Source organism: Misgurnus anguillicaudatus, chromosome 10 (assembly GCF_027580225.2).
Source record: "Misgurnus anguillicaudatus chromosome 10, ASM2758022v2, whole genome shotgun sequence".
Classification (NCBI taxonomy): domain Eukaryota; kingdom Metazoa; phylum Chordata; class Actinopteri; order Cypriniformes; family Cobitidae; genus Misgurnus; species Misgurnus anguillicaudatus.
The window spans coordinates 40,256,298-40,283,311 of NC_073346.2; the positions used below are offsets into that span (position 1 = coordinate 40,256,298).

A 27,014-nucleotide genomic window follows, 5' to 3' on the forward strand; every position below is an offset into this window, starting at 1 on the left:
AGTCAGTCCCAGGTCAATTATTGGCCTTTTCCTCCATGTGAAGAAGTCTTTGAGATCTTTCTTCCTGGAGGTGTTGGATCATTGGCACATTCACTCTTCTGCCTGTATTTAACTTTTTTTTTGGCATTCAGAGCTCAATCCCCAGGGCTGTAGAGGTTCAGGAAGAGCAATGATTGATCCTTTAGTGTTTCTGGCTCTTTATGCTTTTATAAATGGCCCCTACAGTAAGTCACTGGTTTAGTTTCAGATTCTCAAACTTCCATGACCAGACAAACTCATCCTTTTTTGTTTTCTGAAGAAATGTCATAGCTGGATTGATTTATTTCTATGTCAGGTACCATTCTTTAGAGTACAAATGTCTCCGGTAAACTCTTAAACAGACTGAAGTTGAAACTGATAGATGACTGAATGTTTTGTAGCTTTGAACGCAGTGCTGATAATCTTGAATAACCAAATATCATCTGATCACTCAAATAATGTTGGTCTTTCACTGAAGATCTGGCTTTGTGATAGATTCTTGTGTTTTGATCTCTGGGACCCTTGTGATGTTTAGCATCAATCTTTGCTGTAACCTGAAGTAAACATAATGTATAAAGTTCATGATGCATGAGTCAAGATTTGAGACTGATGTGGTTTAACAGCACAAGAAACTTACAGAAAAATATTTAAATGCACACTGCAGATGAGACAAATATTTGTTAATAATAAACCATTTAAAAAGTTGATCTGCTCATACATGTTAGTATTTGTTTGATTATTGGGGGTCTTCTGTTGGTCCATTTAAATCTTTGATGCTTGTTTTTCTTGGTCTTTTGGATTTGTTTACATCCCAGTATGATGTTTTAATTTATTTAAAGCTTATGTAAGACAGAGCTGTTTTTATAGAGTAGCATTGCATCCTTTATATCTCTGGAGAGTCTTTTTAGTTTTATCAGATTTATAAAACACAGATCAGCTCTAGGGATTGTTTCCAAAAAAAGCAGCAGGAGGAGTCACTCTTGATTGATGTGTGGGCGTGCTTTTCCAAGGGAAGTGCCCATAAAAGGAATATGGGGTCACTGATACGTAACAGGTACCCATGTTCGAAAAAAACTTTCCGAAACTTGATTTTTGTCCAGAAATGCTCGGTCACACGCAAAACTGCTTTTTTGACACTTTGCATTTGTTTAGCATGAGGCTAACAACTCTTTAACTGTGTTAATAAGTCAGAATGCATGAAATGGCATTAACCCCCCCACCACCCAACGCTCTATACAAGTTCAATAATTACATCCTAAACACATTGTTCAGTGTATATTTAATGGATAAATTGACTCATTAGAAATATTTTCTGTTTGTTTTTACAGATGATGAAGTTTGCCTGGGACAACTATAAAAGTTATGCATGGGGAAAGAATGAACTTCGACCTCTGACCAAGAATGGACACATTGGGAATATGTTTGGTGAGTGAGCTTATCATTTTCTTTATACTCTTTGAGCTGTTCAATGATTTGTTTGTTAAATCATCCTTCAACGGATTTGAACGATGATGTAATGTACCTCTTTTGTAGCGCTGTCCTTGTGATGCAATGTTAACTATACCGAGATTATTACTATAAGTTCAATTATTAGGCTTCCGATGCTTTGTGGGCCGATCTGTCTGTTTTGAAGAGTTATTCTATGTATTGTGTGCATCTCTATTCACGATTCCCATAAAAACGCATCCTGGTGAAAGCCACACTTTTACAAAGATGCAAAGCTGTGAACAGGGCGGTATCCTATCACAAAGTAGACATTTGTACCTAAAGGGTGCATATAGGACCTTTAAAAAAGGCGAGTGTCCTTTGTAGACAGCAGGGGTTAAAGCAGAGCTGATTGGGTGAAGGTTTCTGTGGTCCAGACTGATTTGGATTGTTCTCCTTGTGCTGCTCTAGAAGAACCTATCCATCTTTATTTCATGTATAATCAGGTGAATCTGGACCTTAGAGACCTTCAGGCAGACATCTGATCATTCAGGAGTGTTTTTTTAATATTTCCACTTGAATGTTGAAATATCCGAACGGTTGACATTTGGATTTTAGCTTTAGAATAAAGGTTGAGGAATATGGATTCTGTTCATTTATAAGCAACATGAAAGGTCAGTTTGACAGAGGTAATGTAGTGTCTCATGTGATCTATAGTGTAGCACAGCCTAATGTTTGACCATCAGCATACAGAGCCGTGCAGTTTGCTGCTTATCCGTCCGCATAGACATGCCACAGAAGAACCATTATTGGTTCTCCAAAGAGCATTTTAAGTCAAAGCCTCTTTCTTATCTTTTATATTAGGAAAAATCTTTTTGTGTGCACTGTGCACCTGATGGTCATTGACTGGATTAAAGGGGACATATCATGAAAATCTGACTTTTTCAATGCTACAATTGTGTCCCCAGTGCTTCTATCAACCTAAAAAATGTGAAAACGATCAACCCAGTAACTTAGTTTTGGGGAACCATTCTCTGCAAGCATGTGAAAAAAAATAGATCATTGAAATTTGGCTCCCCTTGTGATGTCAGAAGGGGATCTTATTATAATAATACCACCCCTTAATCTGCACTATCCAACCACAACACTCCCATTTAGTTCAGATATCAGCTCATTTGCATTTAAAAAGAAACACTTTTGTCCTGGGACACCAAAGACTTATTTGACGTCTTAAAAAGTCTTGTGAAATGTGCCCTTTAACATAGATTATGAATTGGTGTTTTTAGCGACTGAATTCAAAAATTTGACACATGTGAGATCAGAGATGTGACGAGGGTCAACGCTTCAACACTTTATCAGTTAATTGCTGTTTTTATCAAAGCAAACCAATTAGGTTTAAGAAATTATCTGTCTTAGCAATCGAATGATCCGATTCTGAGTGCCGGGTGTGATTCAGTCACTGAGTTCATATTTTTTAAGCCTGAGAAAAGAAGTGAAATATAACTAATCTGATAAGCAAATAAGTTGACTCTGCTGCAGGATCCGTGATCTTTATTCCACTTTCATCCCCATGTCATCCAAGATGTTTATGTCTTTCTTTGTTCAGTCGAAAATACGTTTTTTTTTTTAAGGAAAACTTTCGAGGATTTTTCTCCATATAGTGGACTTTAGTGGACCTCAACGGTTTACAGTTTCAATGCAGTTTAAAACAGGAGCGTGTATGTGGAATGATAGAGGAGAGCTTTTTGGTATTGGCTCAATCATTCAAAAAATATTTGATTTTGATTAATTATATTTTTACACAAAACACACATCTCTGAATTTGTAGTTTGTTTTTATTACCTACAATTCTTGGACAACTACACCAAACATGACAGAAGTGCAAACGTTACAACGTTATAGGTGGAGTTAATTGTAACAGGCAGGTGGTTAGGTAACACTTGCTAAAAATTAAGTTTGCAGGCAAATATTTCAATACTATTTTGTGTATATTCTTGAAGTGGATATTGTTTATATATCTGTATATAATAGACAGGTATCCACACTGTATTCATTCATCCAGCCCTTTTCTAACAATAGTTCAATTATAAATGGATACAAATGTCTAAATATGTGAGAAAAAGCAGCACAATTATGACAAAACATTTTTAAGATGTAAACCAATCTGTAATAACCATACTACAGTTTCAAAATCAAATTTTAAGATAATGAGCATCAAAGTCTGATTTTAATCATTCATTTCATTATGATTTCAGTCTTTGACGTGATCTTATTCAATCAATATTAAAGATATGAACAAAAATTTAATTTGACACACGATTTTTGATAAGACAGGCACATTTATTTTGTTAGCAGCCAGCAATCATTCGCTCAAAAACACTCACTCATCAATAACTCTCTGGAAAAACATTATACATTTCCAATAATTTGCGGAAGATCGTCTTTTGGCAGCGTGAAAAACAAAAAGCTCAACCTTGTGCAACAATGTAAACAGTCTGTGTTACAAATAACCCCGCATTAGTTTTTGCCCCGCGCACCTCTACAAATTAATGTCTTTGTGTCAGTTTATTGTTTAAAATGGTCCACAAGTGTGCGTTTCACTTATATTACGCCTGACATTTTGACATGATTATATAACATGTAAGGCAGCAATGGCGCCAAAACAAGAAGTTGTGGTTTAAAGTATTTGATTGTTTCACTACATAAAACCTTTATGCTACGGTTTGGATCGTTTAGAGCTCTTTGAAGCTGCATTGAAACTGTAAACTGTTGAAATCCACTAAAGTCAAACATATTGAGAAAAATCCTGAAATGTTTTCCTCCAAAAACTTTTCGGCTGAAGGATGACATGGGGGTGAGTAACTTATTGAGATTTTTTATGAAAGTGGAATAATCCTTTAGCAATTAAATGATCCAACTCTGAGTGCCGGGTGTGATTGAAGCACATTTTGGAAAAATCTTTCAAGGCTAAGAAAAGAAGTGAAATATAACTAATCCGATAAGCTAATGAGTTGACTGTGCTGCGGGATCCGTGATCTTTATTCATCCCTGTGAAACAAGCCGAGTATGAAATTAAACGCTGTGTCCTGTACTTTAATCTTACGAGTAAATAGATTTGTCGGAAGATGTGCACTAAAAGGATGGTTCAGCCAAAAATTAAAATTAACTCATGATTCAGAAAACCCCATGATTTTGATTTTGTAAGAGAAATATCAATAAACGCCCTACGTCTTCATGCTGGAAACACAGTCTCTCGTGAACGCACGCTGGTCATTACTGAAAGCTCGTTATTTTAGCCTACATTGAAATTTTTCTTAAAAAATCGCATTGATTGCATTGAATTGAGAGGACCTTTATTAACCCCCTGGAGCCGTGTAGATTACTTCTGTGAAGGATAGATGGACTTTTTTGAGCTGCAAACCAGAAGCACCATTTACCATCATTATAAAGCCTAGAACAGCCGGGACATTTTCTAATAACTCTGATTGTGTTCGTCTGAAAAAAAGGTAATGATATACATTGAGAATGGCTCGAGGGGGAGTAAATCATGGGGTAATTTTCATTTTTGGCTGAACTATCCCTTTACCCAATCTGCTATAACACACTAAAATACATTATGACTGGTACAGTAACAGACGACTTTGAGACACGGACAAAGTTTTATTTCAGATTTTATTTCTTTTAATGCTTGCTGCGTCTATATTTTCTGAAAAGGAGCTTTAAATTATATGCATTGTGAAAAGGCTATACAAATTGTGAATTGAATCAATTTCCTGGACTTCAGCATTGCGGGAGTTTTTCCTTATTGTAGTGCAAACTATAGGAAATAAAGTATAAACCAGGATATAATTCATTCAAACCACACCATATGCTGTGCTTTTATTTTGCCTATTATAAACATGGTAAAAAACAAGTTAAAGGTAAAACACAATGCACAATGTTAAAAATAACCCAGAACACCTTAGCAACTGCATAGCAACCGCCTACCATCATGGCTGTGACTTCTTCACAAATTTTCTCTTAGGCTGTAATCTCTGATATATTCAGTAGTGTTTCTCTCGTCATGTTGTGTGGATGTACAGGACGTCTCTTCATGGATTTAGTGTTAAAGGAACCATTTAATACCACATGAATTTATGAATCATGACAGTAACATATTTTGTCCTATCTCTGAAAAAAACAGCGTGTGTGAATGCAATTATGAATCAAATGCATTTGCTGTTTTTCTTGAGAAATGAATATTTCCTGATGGTTTAAAAAACAAAAAAGAGTCAGTAAAAGTCATTACAGATCTAAATAGCAGCATTTGATTCATTCATTCAGATTCTGATATTTGATCCAATAAATATTTAATGTTGAATGAATGAGAGTCTGTTGAGACTCATCTGTGTGTGATGTATATGACTGTCAGGAGCTTTTGTGTTAAGCAGCGATGAGCGTCTGCCCTCCATCACTCAATGACAGAGTAACAATGATGGTGAAGACTTCAGATAGGACATGATGAAAGCTCATTCTCTTAGCTAGATTATTAAAATCAAACCTCATCTGGATCACATCAGCTTTCACTGTGGTATATATGTATATATTTTTTCACTTTTTATTGAATACAGGGTTCTTACGGGTCCTTGAAATCCTTGAAAGTTTGTGAATCTGGGGCAAAAATTCAAGCCCCTGGGAAATTTTGAAAATATACATACATAGATACAGGTCATTGAAAGTGCTTGAATTTATTTTATGCAAGAAGTTTTCTGGGAAAAAATCAATTTAATTCCCTGTGTAGTGTAGGATAATATCATAAAAATTCTAGACTTTTTAAGCACACGTGCTAAACTGTTCCCTTTAAATGCTTATATCTTCTGTATGCGAATGTTGAGTAGTTGTGTTTGACACATGAAAACGTCTCGGGTTACGTATGTAACTGTTGTTCCCTGAGAAGGGAACGAGACGCTGCGTCTCCCTTGTCATACTTCCTGCGTCCGTGTAACGCCGTCTTTGGCAATATTTCAGATATACTTCCTGGCTCCCGCGTCACCCTGTCTTTGTCATTAAGCCTCACCATTGGTTGAATATTATATACACATTCAGACGCACTTAACCCTGGAGGCGTCCCCAAAGTGTCACCGCAGTGACGCAGCGGGAGTTCCCTCGAAAGGGAACTGTAACAATGTATCTTAAAGGTGACATAGAATGATTGAGTATTTATCCTTGTTCTGTGATGTGACCTGTAGACAATTTTTTTTTTTTTTGGGTCTGTCATGCCTTAGAAGCTTCCTAAAAACCTCTCTCAGATAGCTCTATTAGTGTGGGGGATTTTAAACAAGTGGTTTTGCACCTATTTGGCTCCCCCTACTGGCTTAACTTGCAATCTCATTACTGATTGGCTGACTTTGCTGCCACTCAAAAAATGTAGCCAATTAATTTAAAGTGGATGGGCAGTGAGATGCCTGTGATGTCATAAGCATCAGATTTTCAGATTGGGCTGTTTTCTGGCTGACATTTCTAAAAGAGGAATTTCTATGAGACTGAGATGTTTAGCATGTTTAGCACTTTTTGTATGTTTGTGAATGTGGGTAGACTACCATTATTCAACAAAGACGAGGTAAAAATGGTTTTTCATTCTCTGTCCCCTTTAAAAGGTAACACGATGTAACCTTCTCTCACTTGAAATGTGTCCCCACATTTAGTTCTTGAATTTGAGGGTATTGCACCTGGAAAGTCTTTGAAAGGTCCTTGAATTTGAGTTTACTAAGGTGTGGGAACCGTGTGAATACTCGAAAGTTGAAGCTAAGATGATAATTTTTGCAGTTTTCATGGGGTAAAATAAAACTTTTAAGGTTTGCATTACTGATGCGGCAGGGGTACCATACATAATAAACAAAATAAATGAATGTAGAGGTGAAGAGACGATCACAATCTGCTCAAAACAGCCACTGTGGTATCATTAATTCTTACCTTTAATTAAATACATTAAGTATATACTTTATATGTACTCTGTGTCCATAGGTTTTTATGATGCATGCTTTCAGAGCAAACCTTTCTGTGTATAGCAGATAATGTATATAGTAATTATTTATTCATCTAAATTTGTTTTGACTCATATATCATTAAGAAAACAATCCCTACTGCCTCACACCGGTGTCTTTACAGCGTGTATCACTCAAAAGTATGGGGTATTAGAGCAGAAAAATGTGTGCGTGTTTGTGAGAGTATGTATGGATGTGTCTGTAAGAGAGACACCATGTATGGCAAATGAACATCTTACACCTTGACTGCGTCTGAAACCGCCTACTTCCATACTATATAGTAGGTTAAAAACAGTAGCCGAGGCGAGTAGTATGTCTGAATTTATAGTATTTGAAAAACAGGCGAAAAGTACCCAGATGATATAATACTTCCAGCAAGATCCTGAAGTGTTCATTGCTATTCCGTGATCCCGGGAGAGAAGTTATCCACAAAGAAGAAGACAGAGGGGCGTTGTTTTATTCAAAAATGTCCAAAAGCGGTAACACGGCTCAATTAAAATGCATATACATATATTAAACATCTGCCCTTGTGGTTAAATTGCGCTTGTTTAACGTCATTCCAGTTAACAACTAATTCACTCGCGGATATCCGAAAATGGGTAAAGAGGCGGGACGTGGGTGAAGCTGAGGTGAATGGTTGCTGAAACCACGCCTCGCCTAGCTCAACTCTAGAGACGGCAGTGGCTGTTCAACTGCCACTCACGTGGCCACGCCCTTAATTATGTAGAACTTTAAGGCTTAATATAATATAAACAGATGAGTTACAAAAATTTTTGCAAAATTAGCTATACAGACCAGAAACACTTTTTATACCAGGCTGTAAACATATTATTTTCTACTGTAAAGTTGGCCATTTTAACATGGAGGTCTATGGGAATTGACTGCCTTTTGGAGCCTCTGGAGATCTGAAGGTTGTCCCTGAGTGAGAATTCAACTTCATTATCATTTATAATTGTATTTTGACAGCAACACAAACTATACAAATATGCAATTATATATTATAGCCTATATTTCTGCATCTGTACCTGTGTTGCAAATGCACTTTAGCTTAATCTAATGTGACAAAGCTAATCGTACATGTCAGTATAAATCCAAGCAATATTTCGGAATGACTAAATCTCTTTCTTGTAAGTAAATTAAAAACAGCTTTAAGAAAACAGCAGATGTCTATTAACAAAAGCAAACGTTGGTGTGTATGGTTATGTTCTCAATAATACAGGTGTTTGATTGATTTAACACTCAAGCATTCAGTTAAGCAGGTTTTGTTAATTTAAATAATAAATATGTGTAGTTATTAGCATAACAATGAATGTCTTTAGCATAGATATCTTTTCCATGCTTGAAAACGCAACGCAGCACAATGCCATTTAAACAATTAAAGTTACATGATATAAATTGGTGCATTTGTTACTATTTAAATCACACAGCAGCCAAATACATTTACACAGGCTTGTGAACTGACCTAAAGTGATGCATGGGTTTTATTTTGGACTTTTCTTTTCTATTTTAAGACGGAATGCTGTCTTCCCGGGCATAGCTGTCCATCAATTGTGACGTGTGTTACTGTGCAAACGGATGCCGCATGAAATCAAAGTGCACCGCATGCTTTCTTGCTCTCGCTGTACTTTTATGTTTTTGTGGATCGATCTGCGCAGCGCCATTAAACACACATTTGATCATCTGCAGTCAGATGGCAGGGGCGCTGCAGATGCGGGGATGGCGCGTCATGTCATCTGCTTACTTACCGCAAAATGCTGTACAGTATATAACGTTTGTATATTGTTGTGATTCATATTTATACAGAATGAAACAATTTAATTTCAAGCAACGGAGTTGGTGCCCTACGCAAAATGCGTACTCTGTGTATAGCGAGCGGCGGTACTGGCTTTACCAACTGAGCTAAGGAATGGATTGGATTGCGAATGGGCATGATTAAGGCTGGAGATAATGATGAATGTGTTGTGATTAGGGTTGTAAAGGGGCGGAAAGTTTCCGGTAAATTTTCCATGGGAACTTAATCTGGGGAATTATTGGGGAATTAATGGGAATTTATGGAAAGTCATGGGAATCATTTGGAAATAAAAAACACTTTGTTTGGTTTACATGACAGCTAACTTCATACATTTTCAATGACCCCCCCCCCCAAGTGATATATGGAGGATTTTTTTTATTTCAGGCGCTACTTTTTTAATGATCTCACCTAAATGTTTTCTCAGTCAGTGTATTTGTCTTTACAATGATATAATGTTGTTGCACACTATCTTACACACAGCACAAGTTGTGACTAATTCATGTAATTTATGTGAATACATGCAAAGATGGACATTTTGACATTATTTTGTGTGCAGGATTCAAGGTATTATCTGTGCATGTTATGGAAGAATGTGCAGGGTAGAAATTCAGCTGAAATTGCTTTAAATCATGTTGTTTTAATGAAACAAACTTATGGCGCAAGATTTCTTTAACTACATTTAAGTTCCCTGTTATAGGCATTTTTTAAATTCCCATTAATTCCCATATTCCTGTTAATTCCCATGGAAAGTTTCCAGCCTTGAAAATTTCCTGAATTTTGCAACCCTATTTGTGATGTTGTATGTTTTCCTTACTTTAACTCTTTGATTGTTAATTTCATCCTCCTCCTTCTTCCCCATTTCTTCTCTCCTCTTTATTTACTCCCTGCATATTTCAGTTTGATAATCTGAGTTTCTCACGCTCTGTCTTTCTTTGATTTCTGTTCTCTTCTTCTGCTGTTTTTCTGTGACTTGTCTGCGTTTTCATTTCAGTTATTGCATCTGCACCTTCATCTCTCCCATTATTTTCTCCATCAGACGCCTCTTCATCTATAACATATTATTTTCGCTCTTCTCTCAGGCTCAATTTCGTCTCACTGTCGTTGCGAGCGAGTCGGTGTTGGTGTTAGGAGCCGCGGGTCATTACCGTTCATTACAGTCAGAGCGAGAGGTCAGCGGGTTACAGGATACAGTAACACATCTGTAATGGAGAGATGTGACTGAACGCTGCTGTAGGCCATCAGATGAGCTGAGCTCTTAGAGACGTTTGAAGAGCTTCAACATTAAATCTCTCAGGTCTTCATGCTTCTTAATAAAAGGTTTTTCAGCACAGGCTTTAGATCATTCAATTACTGGAGCAGATGGGCTGTAGTGCGTCTAAGTGTCCTCTGGTTTATGACACAGTCTGCTGCAGAGATGCACCACAGTAATGTACACAGTTTTACTCTGCTTACCCATTTATAGTCTGGACTGAATGTGGTAAGATTTAGAAATATATTAAATGGAATACAATGAGTAAAATAAAGCATAAAAGACATTTATTTTTCAATTTATTCTTAGTACTGTTAAGAGAATGACAAATATAGAAAATGTTTATTAAAGGCACAATATGTAGGATATTCACCACTAGAGGTCGCTGTTTCACAATAACAGTAACTAAGGTGAAACTTAATGATGTTACGCAAGAGAATAAAATGGTAAGAGATGTTGTTTTTACTGGTACTGTGCAATTTTTAATTTCTATTTTGCTTTTTGCAAATTTTGATTGCAAAAACATGATAATCGAAATAATGCGATTTTTGCGCCACATTCTGTTTCTGTCATTTTGTTTTGTGTTATAAATTCAGCTATCCTTCAGGTATCCTTACCTAACATGTTTGTAAGACCTTATCAATAACATCAGGTCTGCATTCAGACACCCATCATGATCCAGAAACTACAAGGTTGTGATTAAATGTGCTAATATAATTCAGATTATTCTTCTGATGTAAATGTTCAGATTTACATTCTGCTGATTCAGATGCGTTTGACTCTTGTTATAAATAAAATAAATAAAAAATACATGAGAATAGCTGGAGGCGGTACAGATGTTTCTGCCTAGTAAACCATTCCCACCATGTTTCTGCTTTTGAAAAAGATGTTAGTCTCTGATTTCTTCTTATTTACTTGTGAGTCCCCGGATGTAGAGCGTTTTGCGGCTCCACCGACAAACAGCAGTTTCGAATCAGATTTATGCATCTCTTTCAAGCCTATAAATGAAGCAAATAGTTACACAAGCCCACCATTTCTAAACCAAAAGAGCAAATGTAGTACATGCCAGTTGAATTGTACAAGGCTTTGACCTTGGACCCTTTCCAGAATCGCCTGTGTCTGGTCTGGAGGCGCCAACGCAGAGATGCATTGTGGGATTTTTAATGAAGCTCAACTCTATTTATCATGTGTCCATGGAAACGGCCTATTCATTCTCTCCCCCTGAGCAAAACTGAGAAAACTAACAAACAAATCTGACTTTGAAACAACCTCCAACATCTCTGTCTGTTTGGCCAATTGGATTAGACAAGCAGTGGAATGAAGTGTAGAAAGCTTTACTTTAGATGAATCAGACCTGGCTCTCTACAGCTTCTTATTAACAGAGACTGAAGCCACTAGTTGTTTACTCCTTGAAAAGTAACTAACTCTATTCAGCCGTCTATAAATTTAAAGAAACAGTTCTTCTGAAAATGATAAATGTCATCATTAAATCCTCATAATGTCATTATGATCTCGTATTATTGTAAATTCACTCGCTGCATAAACTCTCAAATCATATTTGTGATTAGTGTTAAAATAGCACGAGGCTTGATGACATAGACGCAACACTGCAAATGTGAAATAAAGATCAGTGACGGAATTTAAATGACTTTTAATTACAAAATATTACAAACGATAGCTGATTAAAAGAATAGTTAAAAATTATCCTCCTAGGTGTATGACTCCTTTTGACTTGTTTTCTCTCTTTCTTCATAAATAGTGGCACGTCGGCTCTATGACCATTGTCCATACGTGACAACCACCAAACGTGACAAACTGATCACTAAAGATGCTCAAAGTCTCTCACAAACATATTGTTTCACTTCAGAAGAGATGGTTTCATTGTATGCACGCAAGTTGGCCAGACTGACCTCTGGAACAAATACCTTTGTTTTAAATTTTTTTTGTTTTTTTTAAGACGAGGGAGGACGGCGCTCATGGATCACCGTTGTGCGAAGAGAGATTTGGCAGCCAGGCAAGAATTCAATTAGGACCTGTAGTTAACATTGGCCTTGTGCATACTGCAAACTTTTGGGAGTGACAACCGCATTTAAATGTGGGAGTGAATCTCCTAATATTCATTTCATGTCTGTACAGAACAAGACTCACTCCCGAAAATGTGATGATTGACACCATGATGAGGTAACCATAGCAACGTTCTGCCGTCTCGCGTGCTTATCACTCACAGCTTTGACCAAAATAATTCGACAGCGTTAATTTTTGCAGTGAACCTCCATCTTGGTGTTGTGTAATGTACGCGTTTGTGAGGCTGCTCCACAGCACCCTGTCCTGCAGTGTTGCCAGGTCCTCGTCTTTTTGTACTACCGTTTATGGCTTTTGGCTCATGAAGCGAACAAGTTTTTGGTGTTATTAAAGTGTTAAGGTGCTGGTCCCAATATTTTGATCTTTGAGGTAAAGCATTTAGATTTATTTTAGTTTATTATTGGATTTTTCTTGTTCGCTGATTTTTTGTGCAAGATCTGGCAACAGTAGTCAGCAAACGCTCGTACCTCTGTTATTTTCTCCACTGCGAATACAAAAGACTTTTTCCCCATCTAGGCATTTATTTTTTAGAAGAGAGACCTGTCATGTCCATGATGCACGTTTAAACACTTTATTAACTACTAGTTGTTCAGTTCGGTTATGTACACACTATGCAGAGTTTGTGTAAATGCGGTTGTCACTACCTGCATTTTGCGGGAGTTAAATTGTTTGTAGAATGTGGTTGTCAGTCCTGTAAACTACTGAACTGTGTGTGTACAGAACAGGATTAAGCATTAAAGGGTGAAGTGACAACCAAATGAATATGCAGTGTGTATGGGACCATTGTATTTATTATTTCTACACAGTAACTTTATTTAGCTTGTTATCAGAAATAATCTCCTCTACAAGGACTATGTTGTTATTGATTTTTTGCTTGTACTTGAAGTTAAGTTTGTGCCAAAAAAGCCATTTGTTTATGTTGTGGCTGCTGAAACGTCTACAATAAAGTCGCAATCGACTTTCATTTTGTGACGCATTTCCGAGTAAAACACAATACCACATGAGGAAAATAGTGGGCGTGGTTTATGTTTTTCACAATTTGATTGGATATAGAAAAGTAGGAACTCAACAGACTGACAGCTGGAGGGGCGGGGCCAATGGATGCTCCACCCACACTGTCAAGCTGACGTCATAAGAGGAGGATTGCCACAAGATGGCGGAAGTACATTTTGCACTTGATTTTAAAAACAATAATGGCCCACATTGGTAAATTGTTTATAATGAACACTGCAATATTACATAGAAAATAAGAATTGTCAGTCTTGAGTTTATGGGAACTTTAACTTTAATATACGTAAATATAATAAATAAAATAAAAATGTGATGTATATGTAAAGAAGGTTGTTTTAAATAAGTGTATAATACAGCGTGTAAGTCATATGGATTACTGTTATCATACTTATATTATAATGTGAGACTGCATGCTGTTCAAATGCTATTGTTGTGCTTATACTGTAAAAAGAGAAGCAGCACTTGTAGAGAAACGAGTGTTTAGAAATGAAACCTCTACATTATCTGTTGTTGTTGTTGTTGTGTTGGAAGAATCAGCCGGATGTGTTTGAATGCGAGCAGTGCTGTTTACAAGCAACATTACTCATTCAGAGGCCACAGATTATCTATTATTATATTCACTGCTGTAATAACGTAAAACATAGTGAGGTGTACATTAAAAGCATCAGATGTACACAGTCTGTAATGAGATGTGATCCTGAGGAAAAGCTGTATGTTGGGGGAGGTTTATGCATTCTGACTTATTAACACAGTTTAAGAGTTGTACTCATCATGCTAAACAAATGCAAAGTAAAAAAAAGAAGTTGACGGAGTATTTCTGGGCCAAACTCACGCCTGCACTCTTTCCTGCGACTTTTAGAAAGTTTTTTTTTAACATGGGTACCAGTTACGTATCAGTGACCCCACATTCCTTTTATGGGCATTTCTCCAGTGATGCACGCCCACACGTCAATCACAGTGAGAACGAGGACGCTCATTAACATTATGTGTTTGAGTATAACTCACAGTCATCACTGCACGTGGCAGCTTTGTTTTACATCAAGACTCCACAATGGCACGTAAGAAGAAGTGTGTTTTTGGATGTACTGAAAGGAGAAAAAAGCCTTGTTCAGCTTTCCAAGTAAGCCAGCCTTATGTAGGTTTCACATAGGATGCGGTGTACGCTGGGCTCGCCGCTGGGTTCAGCGCAGCCAAGCGATTTGCGCTCTGCTGGCCAGACCAAAGTAGGCGGAGTTTTCAAAACGTTTAAACATCTAGTCATTTGATTGTTTTCCCACCTTTACTATAAATTACTACAGTATTTATATTTGGGTTAAATAGCGGATAAGGAATACAGATGCTGCCCGTCTACAACAAGCTGCCTGACTTAAAACACACCTGACATGCCAACTTGAATTGTGTTTCCATGACACAGCTTTCCCTCCGATGTCTCTGTAGGTGCGTAAACTTGTATTATAAAGCTCCAGGGATTCCGTCACACAGTGCAAGCTCTTCGTCCATTGCCGCATTTCTATTGGCCGTGCGGGTAGTCGTCACAGAGCGCAGCGCAAAAGTTAAACTATTTTGAACTTTGATCACGGCGTGAGCGCAAGCTACACCCGCAGCGCTAGCGCTTTGCTCGACGCAACGACAAAACAATCCTTGTGAGGCGCAAGCCATTGAAATGAATGGGTTTCATAGCGCAGCGCACACCATATGTGAAAGCCCCATTATGGAAACAATGGATATAGTTTGTTTATCCGGGTTAGCAGTGGAGTTTTGTGTGTGTTAGTTTAAAGGTGCAGTGTTTAAATTTTAGAAGCATCTAGTGGTGAGGTTGCAAATTGCAACCAACGGCTCAATCCACTGCTCACCCCTCGCTTTTGAAACGCATAGAGAAGCTACAGTAGCCACGACCGGTAAAACAAGTCATTGTCAGAGACAACTTAGTAAAAAAAGTTTGTCCGTTAAAGGTTTCTGTAGAAACATGGCGGCACAAAATGGCGACCTTCACGTAAGGGGACCCTCTGTGTATGTAGATAAAAACGTCTCATTCTAATGTAATAAAAACATAACGGTTCATTATAAAAAGGTCTTTATACACCCCTGATAATATAGTTTTGTATATTATTTTGCATTTCTGTCAAGAGATCCTTCTAAGAATTACACACTGCACCTTTAATGCTGGATTTCACTGAAATGGGGCGGTCCCAACCAGGTCATGAGTCACAGGCAGTAAGTAAAACTGCATCAAATGTCTGTTTTGTGTGCAATCACCGCGAAAATGCATAACATACAAACATATATAGTGAATCATAAATTATCCAGAGATAGTGGGATAATGTTTTGTTTGTGTTGCTTGCTCATGACTTGCTCCTCCCGCTGGACGCCTCCGGGATTTTGTGCTTTTCCGGAAACAATCACTAGAGCTGATCTGTTTTATAAACCTGATAAAACTAAATATTCTTCAGAGCTAAAAGTTTGTAATACTACTCTATAGGTATTCAGATGAGATGAGCAGGAACAGCATGTGTTAATGATTCAGGATGTTGCTCGTTAGCCCCACCTGTGTGCATTGATGCAGACTTCACTTTACTGCTCAGCAGTCTACGTGGGATTGCATGACTAAAGCGGGGCATCATTAAAACCAGAGCCAGAGATCTGCATCCACAAGTGAAGCTATTCAAGCTATTGATTGTTTTGACCCTGTGTTGGCCTTTATACTTTATTGATCAGATTATATTGCATGTTTTTTTAAAAAGATCTATATAACATTTTAATGAATTTCCTACCTTACAAATTGGGTAACCTTTGATTTAAAGCACATGAAATGGTCAATAAAACTGCGACTGTGTGACCTCCAGTGTCGAATGCACACAGGGTCTCATTTAGAACTGATCTGCAAGCATTAATGCATCAGGATGTCTGTTCAGCTTCAACCTTGAAAACCTCTCATCTGCAGTCCAGGGCTTTTATCGTGAAAGAATGGCTTTTTATTAAAGCAGTTTCATATCACGTCGTGTAAACTGCAAACCTCTGCTCCCCTGACGCTTCCTACGAACTCCGAGCTCTGCTGAGGATGCAGGCGGAAAGTGCCGGAGGTCTAATGGTGTGGGAGAGAATCAAGGTGCAACTTAACATTAAATGATAATTTAAGCAGATTCAGTGTACTATTGTGCATGAAACATTAATACATGTTAATCAAAATGTATTGATATTCTGCACTACTCATTTTATCACTGATCTAGTTAAATCAAACAACACTCCAACATATATATCTGGGTTGTGAACATTGCTTATCATTCAATTTAAACTCGGGACACATCAGTTCTGGATCATTAGTGTCATGTCTGAAATCTCAGCTGTCTGAAACCTATTTAGCACAAATGGAAATGATAGTAAATTGTCAGTTTTATCTGAACGGCTCCTTTAAGCAGCATTAAACATGTCATTTATGCATAACACGAATTGCAGTATAATAAGCATTGGATGTTTTTTCAGCATCTTTTCAATGTAATATGACTTGGCCACCTGCCATACGTATACATTATTAAACAAACCTAGATGCATTTGTTGGCATTTTTTTTATTGCATCTCATATACTTTACATATACATTCGTGCATTTTTCAAATGCTTTTTTCCAAAGCATTTTATATAATATTCTTCAGTGTGTTTTTCTGGTAAGCAGCGAGTAATTACAGTAAAATAGCACATTTACTGTATATGTTTACCATCGGACCGGGTTGTTACCTTAAACACCACAGAGATTTGGAAGTCCTGGTCCACATATCAATTGTAGACACATCCTGGTTTTCAGATCCAGAATTTCTATTGCAAATATACTTTTTAATTTCGGTCGATATGGTATAAATTCAAGAACGGTATTAATGTTGAAAAAGACAATAAAATGCAAAGAATGCCCACAACGAATGTCTGTACGTACAAACTTCTGTCTATAAAGCCTCCTCGTATAAAACAATATAATATAAAAAAATTATAAATAAATTGATGTTCATCTTTAATTTGTATTTAGCCTTCTTCATTAAAAATGAAATGTAAACTCACTGTCAAATAAACATAAGACTTTAAGTCTCACCTTTAATATTAATAAGGTGCACCTGACCGTCAGTCAGTGATAAATGCTGTAATGCAGAAACTAATGCATTTCTTCAGTCACAGTATTGACTTTTATAGTTTTGATTAATTTGCTATTATAGTAATATGTATGATATATTAATAAATAGCCTAAGTGAAAGTGACCCTAAAACTTTTGAATGGTAGTAGGCTGTTTAATGTTACATAAAATAGTTGAACAGAAAAAATAATATGCAATTGGATGTGATTACAAATAAAGGCTTAAAGGAAAACACCAACATTTTTCAATATTTTACTATGTTCTTCAACTTAGATAAAGTAATACCAGGGCTCTGAACCGGTTCAAGGAACGAAAACGAAAACCGGAAACGAACGAAATTTTAACAGGAACAAAAACGAAAACGAAAACAAAATCAATTTTAATCGTTCTGAACAGAAACGTTTATTTAAAATTACCATTAACCGGTTAATAACGTTATTTTATCGTTTTCTTTAATATTGTACTTTATCAGTGACCAATCATGAATTAAACAGTACAACATGTGACTTTGGGAGTACTTCGACTCGCCTGAAAAGTCCGCTCCCCTTCTCACTCTCATAATGGGAGAGGGAGGGTGTTACTGCGCCGAGTCGAAGTACTCCCAAAAGTGCTATTACGCCATAAAATATAGTTCCTCTTTTAAATCCGCTTAGAAAAGCGCTTTTATTTTGTAGCACCAAACTTGCTCGTATAACTACTCGTCTTAAATAGGAAAAACGTTGATGTGTTTGGTCACTTCTAACTTTATCTCTAAATGGTACAATTGAATGAATGGGGCTAAGCTAAATGCTATCGAAGCATCGCAGCGCGCTCCAGCGCTTACGTGCACGCACACAGATGATAGAGGGATGTATCAACAATTCTTAGTTAAGGTAATAACATATTTTAATATTGAAAATGAGTAGACTATTCCTATAACAAGTCTGTCTGCAATATTGAAGGATGTGGGGGAGAAGTACAGTAGCCGGGAATCACTGAGGTAACTTACAGAGGCACATTTAACATAAACATCCAGCAGAGTATGCTGCGGTTTCAACCAGTAAAAGACCGGCATAAAACAGGTCGTTTTTTTCAGCTGTTTATACTTAAAATTAATGTAGGTATTTCTTTTGTGGTTTTCACAATTAATGAAATGTTGAAGTTTAGTTATATCATGTGTTATGTTATTATTTTTGTGTGAAAATTAGTCTGTATGCATGCATTTGTTAAAGTATAGCCTGAATTAAAATAACGTTATTAACTGGTATTTTTTCTAAGTAAACTGTTTTCGGAACGTAAATGTTCAATGAGGAACGCAAAAACGGAAACGTTAAAATATCGATTCTGCTCGGAGTGAAGCGATTGATAATTTTTTTCGTTTTTAAGCCCTGAGTAATACCTATCTTTATTTAATGCGTGCGCTTAATCTTTGTACAATGCGTTGTGAATGTGTTAGTTGCTTCGCTATGAAAGACGCTACGGGAGCGCGCTTTGGAAGGAAGAAGCCCCTTGACCCGCGTTTAAAACTTGTTTCTAGACGTGACATGTAAATGGCCACGGGACACTGTACTGTATATTGAAATATTGTAAATGCATTTAAAAACCATATTGGAAAAATCCCTTGAAATATATTGAATTATTGGGCAGCCCTTATATAAGCTGTATTTGTGTGTGATGAAAGGATCTCATCCGTGCATGGCAGGTGATGTTGTGAGCGACGGTGGCTCCTTTTGTGTGAGATAAATGGATTGGTTTAGATTTCATGAGTTTTCCTGAAGTTTGGGGCCTCAGGTTGCAGGGGGCCGGTGAATATTATTAATGTAAATGGTGTGTCAGGAAGATGGATTTGTTGATGTGTGTTTACATGTTTATTCTGAAAGAATGCTGAGGAAGAGTTTTTTTTTTACACAATATAAGAGCTTTACATATGTAGATGTTTCTTCTAAAATGCAATAGAGGAGAAATAACAATAGACACAATGAGAAAGTTTTTAAACATTAAAGGCGGAGTCCATGATGTTTGAAAGCCAATGTTGATATTTGAAATCACCTAAACAAACACGCCCCTAGCCCAATAGAATCTGGACCTTTTGTTGATAGACCCGCCCCACACATACGCAAACCGGCATTTGATTTGATTTGATTGGCTATAAGTGTGTTTTGGTAGTCGGCCCGTCTCCTTTTCCAACGCGTTTTTCAAACATCGTGGACTCCGCCTTTAAAAGTGTAGATTATAATGGCCTGATAAATTAAAAATGTTAACATAGATACATACAGTATGGGATTACTCTTGCTCCTATCTAATTTCATACAGTTTATATCCCAAGGGTCAACCTTCCGGTCTCTCCTGTGAATCCAACAAAAGCCATCCAAATAAACTGCAATTCATCGACTGGCCACTAGGAGCTGGCTTCAAAAGGGAGTCAATCCCATAGACCCACAATTTAAAATGGCCAACATTACAGCAGAAAAAAATATTTTACAGCATGGTACAAAAAGTGTTTTGGTCTATATAGCTAATTTTTCCCTTCATGACAACTGTGAGGGAGGTGAAGTTTTTTCTAACTCATCCATTTGAATTATTAAGCCTTAAAGTTCTGCATAATTAGGGGAGTGGCCACCTGAGTGACAGGTGAATTGCCTCTGCTGTCACTATCATCGAGCTAGACGGGTGTGGTACCTAAGCTCCACCCACGATCCATTTTTGGTTATTTAGGAGTGAAACGTGGTGATGTGCTGCTAACTGGCTCCACCCACTTTGGACTTTAAAAATGCTCCTCAGAAACATACAGGTGATTTTACGGACACTACGTTCATGTTTTATTCAGTCATGATATATCACCATATTCCTGGTGTAGTATTGTTTTATGTATACTACAACTAAGTATTTAAAGAATTGACAAATAAATTCCAGCATTGCAACATTGTTTGCATGTGGTATGTGGACAGAAACGGAAAGATTAAAAAGCTATAATAATCTTTCTTAGGAATTACATACAAGATAATAAAACACTGGCCACACATGCAGTACAGTATATGACAAAGCAGACGGATTAAAGGAGATTTGGGAATTTGTTACAGTAGTGATTTAACAAGAAATAAGTCAGAAGTCACAGTGGGGCAGTGTGAAGGTTTAATCTGTTGTGATCATGTACTGTGCATGACGTCTGGTGTCCACGGTGGTCTTATCAACAGTTTTACTTATCAGCATCATTTCTAGAAGCCCTTAAGCCTCTGGTGACCATGGGCACTGCTTTGACTTTAATCACTTTCTGTGTTTTTACTCATTCCTATTAGGCAGTATACTTTAGACTTTATGAAAATATAAAAGGAAGATGATGTTTAGTATTGTACCGGGTATTTTATCACGGCTTAGAACGCGTTTCAATCAGAATTAATGGGCCGGTTTATAATGGGTATTAAAGCTCACATAACACACGCTGTTTCTGCATTTCTGATATTAATCTGGAGTACCTATAGAGTAGTATGAAATCCTTTATATCTCCGAAGAGTCTTTAGTTTAATCAGATTTATAAAAGAAAGATTAGCTTTACCGAATCTTTCCGATAACGTACGAAAAAATGAAGAAGGAGGAGTTATAACACAGGAGGAGCGAGTACGAGTCATGCAACACTATACAACACTGTTTTAACTTATGATTCACTACATGTTCGTGTCATTTATATAATATACACGCGCCTATTTCCAACATAAGACAGAAGTCATACTTACCACGTGTAACTCGTCATGACCCGGTTCTGAAAATCCACAGCATCAAACACACACGCAAAACTCCGCTGCTAATCCGGATAATAAACTATATCCATTGTTTCCATGAGGCTGGATGTCTTCTCCTTACATCCAAAAACACACTTCTTGTTGTGCCTTGTTGAGTTTTGAAATTAAACAAAGCTGAGTGGCGTGATAAGCTGTTAGCAAGCTCTAGCGTCTCCCGCTGACTGACGGCTGGGCGGGGTTTTCCGGGGGAAGTTTTCCGGCGGAAGCCCATATAAAGAAGTGATACGTATCGAAAACCCCTGAAACGTCAGTTAGAACCGTAATCGAAAAAAATTAGCCGAAACTTGTACGAACCCTGGCGAAGTGCATTCGGCACAGAAATACTCTGAAACACGCCCAACTGCGGTTTTGACACTTTGCCTACGTTTAGCATGAGGAAACAACTCTATAACTGTGTTAATAAGTCAGAATGCTTGAAATACCATTAAACCCCCCCTTTAAAGAACAAGGAGCAGGTGGATTTTTTTCATCGTAGGGTGGTTGTGTTTACACTCTGCCAAAACATAATGTTCAAACAACTTGTAAAAAGGAATAAATAAAACAAAATAGCATCGCATAGTTATGGGTTCAATTCCAGGACACACACACACACACACACACACACACACACACACACACACACACACACACACACACACACACACACACACACACACACACACACACACACAAATTTATAGATTGAATGCACCACAAGTTGTTTTGGATAAAAGAAGACAGACAGCTTATTAATTGATAAATGACAGATTTTTTTAGGTAAAACTGTAAAGCAGTTAAGTTTTTCTGATGTTGGTAATAAATATGTTCCTGCTCTGGCCATGTTTCACAGTTCTGGCAGTGGTGTATAATTAAAGGTGAATCATTAACCTTTTCAAATCATGTGCTAATTACCCAACCAAGAGGATAATTGTATGATTTCCATTTCAATATGTTTCCATGTTTCATGTTCTGCAGATTCAAGTTTTTAAATCTTTCAGACTTTAATGCATTTATTTGACTAATTTATACTGATTGCTGAAATCAGCTGACAGAGAAAAAGAGAATCTTTAAATATTGAATCATTATTGGAGCTCTGCATGGAAATACTGGACGGTAAGATCCTCTTCAGACGTGTCAGATAAAACTAAAAGGACGTTTGCATGGAACTGCTCAAAATAATCATGACTAGGATGTTCATTTCAGTTCATTTTCCGGACCGACAACCGCAGCTTGTTAACCGAACATTAACCATTAACTGATAAGCTCTTAATACTAAATTGTCAATGAGTAAAAATACAGCTGACTCTGTAAAAAAAATACAAACATTTAATTAAATTTGAACGTGCAAACTTCAGCAACATATTAACAACAGGACTCATACATTATCAAATTTCCACGCAAAATTACATTATCAAATTACATTTTATTGACCACAGTGGCCATTTCTAAGGCAGGACACATTTCACAAAGTTTTGCTTTTGCATCTTCTTTGTGCAAAAGAGAGATGTTTATGATCAGGGTCTAGGACAGAGGAGATCAGCGAAGGTCTGTCCGGACGCGCCTGAGATGGAGACAGGCCGTGTCCATCTTGCGCACACACGTCCAGCTTCCGAACCATACTCGAGCACAGACAAATGTGTTTACTAATGATTACTTTAACAGACCATCGGGGCAGCAGTCATTTGAGTCATTTACAGGCCATTCATAAATTAAGGATAGAAAAGTGGCGAAATGTCAAAAAAAAATTGTTACACATTTTAGGTGACTCCCATTTCTTCGGTTACGTCGCAGGTTTGTCCTCTTAGTCTACATGCATGTGTTTGATTGTCTGTAATGCATAATCTTTCACTTGGATTACCTCAACGTTCATTGATTTTCTTTTTGTGCCGCAGTCGACCGGTCTGGGAGCCGCCGGCGCGATGCATCTGCCGCGATGAGCATAGCAGCTTCGATTGTGCTGTCAGGGTTAACTAATCATATTGGAGATGTAGTCATAACAGAGGCAGCTGTGCTACCGAATGAACTGCTTCTGGCTTGACCAATTAAAATAACTTTTACAGAGCAGCAGGCCGAGGCAGACTGCCATTTTCACTGCCTGATTAAACACACTGACCCTCCATAGACCCTCATATCTGTCTGTGTGTCTGTGTTTGTTTAAAAAGCAAATGTTTTATTTCTGTTACTCATCCATAACTGCAGGTGTATGCTTGAAATGAATCATGTAAACATTTATGTAAAGCAACTTTGCGCATTTCAAGCTGCTTTTTCTTTGGCTTTTGCCTTGATACTGTAACATGCCCGTGGACACTGCCTACTAGCAATCTGCATGTGTAATTGCACATCAACGCAAACAACAACGCAGGAAAAAACTGATGCGTAGAGAGGCTAAATCATGCTTCAATGGATGACTCAGGGGTGGGGTTTCATTTTTTAAATAATATTGTACGATTTGCTGTTTGTCTCAGACAAACAGATCCAGATCCGGTAAATGTGAAAGTCGGCACACCTCTGATCTACTGGCTGTTCTTCAACGTGATGCCCAGCTGATGCCTGACCAATGACCACTGGCAGAACCTGCTATATATATATATATATATATATATATATATATATATATATATATATATATATATATATATATATATATATATATAAAATGTATATCTCCCAAGGGTTTTTCCCTCCTAGGACTTTTTTTACTTCCCCAGCTAAAAAGTCCGGGTTTTTTTTCTCCTAGGGGGTTTTTCAACCCGGGGAGGCAGCCTTCTTGCGCTTAACTTCTATACGTTACATTAGTAATACATTCGCTTTAATGTTGATTTAATTCAATTCAATTCAATTCAATTTGATTTATATAGCGCTTTTCACAAGTGTTAATTGTTGCAAAGCAGCTTTACATGAGAAGATGTAGAGGAGAACACAGAAAATCAATAGATAATATAAGAAGTAGAAGAAGATAGCGGCTAAGGTAAAACCGTACAAGCGAGCATATAAATAATGTAACTTATACAGTAAAGTGCTAAGTTAAGCCAAAGTTGGCTGACTCTCCCTGGGACGAAAAAAACCCCTAGGAAAAAACCCAATGGGAAAAACTCCTAGAAGGACAAAAACCCTTGGGAGGAATTAATATATATATATATATATATATATATATATATATATATATATATATATATATATATATATATATTTTTTTTTTTATATATATATATATATATATATATATATATATATATATATATAGGGTAGGGATAGGAGGCGGGTAAGCGGATTAAACTGGTTTAGCCAGTGGTCGTTGGTCGGGCATCGGCTAGGCATCACGTTGAAGGACAGCCAGTAGATCAGTGGATGTAAATTTATAGCCGCAGCAAATTTAGCTGCCTGTGCTATCGTGTATTATGTTGTGCTATCTGTCGATTTTCTGTGCTTTTCACTGCTGCTATAATGTAAAGCTGCTTTGATACAATTACCAAATTGTGAAAAGCGCTATATAAATAAAATTGAATTGAATTGAATATGAAATCGCCAACGAACTAGCCAATTGATTAAATACAGTATGTACAAATCCCGTCTGGATTAAATATTGACATCACTAACTAATGTCAATTTGAATGTCCGTCTGTATTCCCCAGTAATAGACTGCATTTATTTTAGACCAGGACTCGGATGTCTCTTGATCTAGCAGTTGTGTCTCTGTAGTATAGCAGCTAACAGGCACTATTAAAATCGGTGGTTCGCTGGACCGGAGCTTTGATTATCATCACACCAAAGAGGATCACACAACCACAACCTCAGCAGCCTGTTAGTGTCTGTTTTCTCTTTCTGTTTCTGCGACACATCCAACAATCAAACCAGATGGGGAACAAAGTCACTCGGATTCAAAGCACACGGTTCTGATCATGTGTTTCTTTGGCTCACTGTAATAATGAGATGTTACGGCCCGACGCTCCGACCGCCACCCGAGACGAAGAGAGAGAAACAGACGCAGTGTTCATGAATTGAGAATGTGCTAAAGGGTCTGGGGTTGTTTTAGTCCAGTGGATGTTGTAGTTCACTTTAAATTAGGAAATTTTTAGGCTACATGAATCTGTACACATACAGTACATGAATCTAAACTTAATGATACATGCTGATACAAATGATCTGTTAATGTGTAAAAAAAATGAACATCTATAATTTGACATCTCAGAGTTAAATGCACGACAAACGGAGCTGCTAACGTTTATATTTTGTATTCAATATCTGCTACAGTATGTAGACAAACTATAACAATAGCTGGGTTTCCATCGAAAAGTGAAGCAAATCTTTTCAAAATTGGCAAAAAAAGAGAAACAAACAAAATGCAAATTAGTTGGGTTTCCATTAAGTTGTTTGCGTGAATGACAGTGGTATTGGTAACCAACGGCAAATAAAACAAAGCACGCTTAGAAAATGATGTGGTTTGTATGCAAAAAAAGTTTCTTATGTGATACTTCAAAATGTGCATAAAATCAGTGTGATTGAAACCCAGCTATTGACAACATAAAAGTCTCCTCAGCAGCTCCTTTATTGACACATAAACGTCTGTCTGAGAAACACACGACTGATCGTGTTTGTATAGCAACATTTATTCAGATGAATAACAGTGCGCCAGAACTCATTTACATCTCTTTACTTTAACCTTTACTAAAATGACAAATAACATTACATTAGAGTAAAATACCGTATGAACCCTTCAATAGCATCTGTAATCACACATAACTGAAAATTCGATTGAATTTGACCTAACCAGTGTTCACAGTATGTGATTATAGGTCATGCTTTGCTGCAGAAAATTGCTTTAAAGCCGGGACTTAATATTGCTGTCAAACAGCACACACCCGTTTCCCAATGGACACCCTGATTTATACAATAATACACACTGTATTAACCCTTTATTAACCCTTTTTATTTTGTGTAAGTGTTAGTGTGGTGCTTATTGTTTTAAATATATCTTTATTATATCTTAAAATATTATTAAATCCTCCTGACCACAGACACAGGTTTACAAGACACTTTTTCAGTCATTTTCTTGCATATTTCCCACTTATCAATATGGGTATAAAAAACATCAATATGGATCGATACATTGATTACATTTCTAATGATACGATGCATCAATGCCACACATAAAATGACAATATGAGGTACCTTTATTTTGACACTCATTGTGTCCTCATTCCTTCACATGACATCTATCTATGCATTTCCTCCAAAGCACATATTTTCGTTTCTTTTGTCTGCTAGTGTCAGCAAGTGAGCAAAGTAAAAAAATGTCCACAGCTATCTCAGAGATTTTTACTATTGCACATTTTGGCACAAAATACTAAAAGACTTTGACTGTTGCCATCATAAGCTTGATTATGCTTATAAGCAGCATCATAAGACATTTTTTCCCGTATTTATTTTTTTGTTTATTTAAAAAAGTGTGTTTTTGTTATTAAAGAGTCCCTCCAGAAAAACGTGATTATGCGATCGCATGATTCAAAGCATAATCAGCTAAAGTCTGCATATTTATGCGGGGGC

The 27,014-nt window shown here is 37.1% G+C and overlaps 1 protein-coding gene across 2 annotated transcripts in view; it reads left to right on the forward strand.

Annotated features, from left to right (window-relative positions):
* LOC129448864 (mannosyl-oligosaccharide 1,2-alpha-mannosidase IA) overlaps positions 1 to 27,014 on the forward strand; it is a 235,895-nt gene that overhangs the window by 117,936 nt on the left and 90,945 nt on the right. For both annotated transcript variants that reach the window (XM_073872613.1, XM_073872614.1), the window contains exon 2: positions 1,347 to 1,443. In XM_073872613.1, the coding sequence (XP_073728714.1) occupies positions 1,347 to 1,443 (97 nt within the window). The remainder of the gene's footprint in view (positions 1 to 1,346; positions 1,444 to 27,014) is intronic.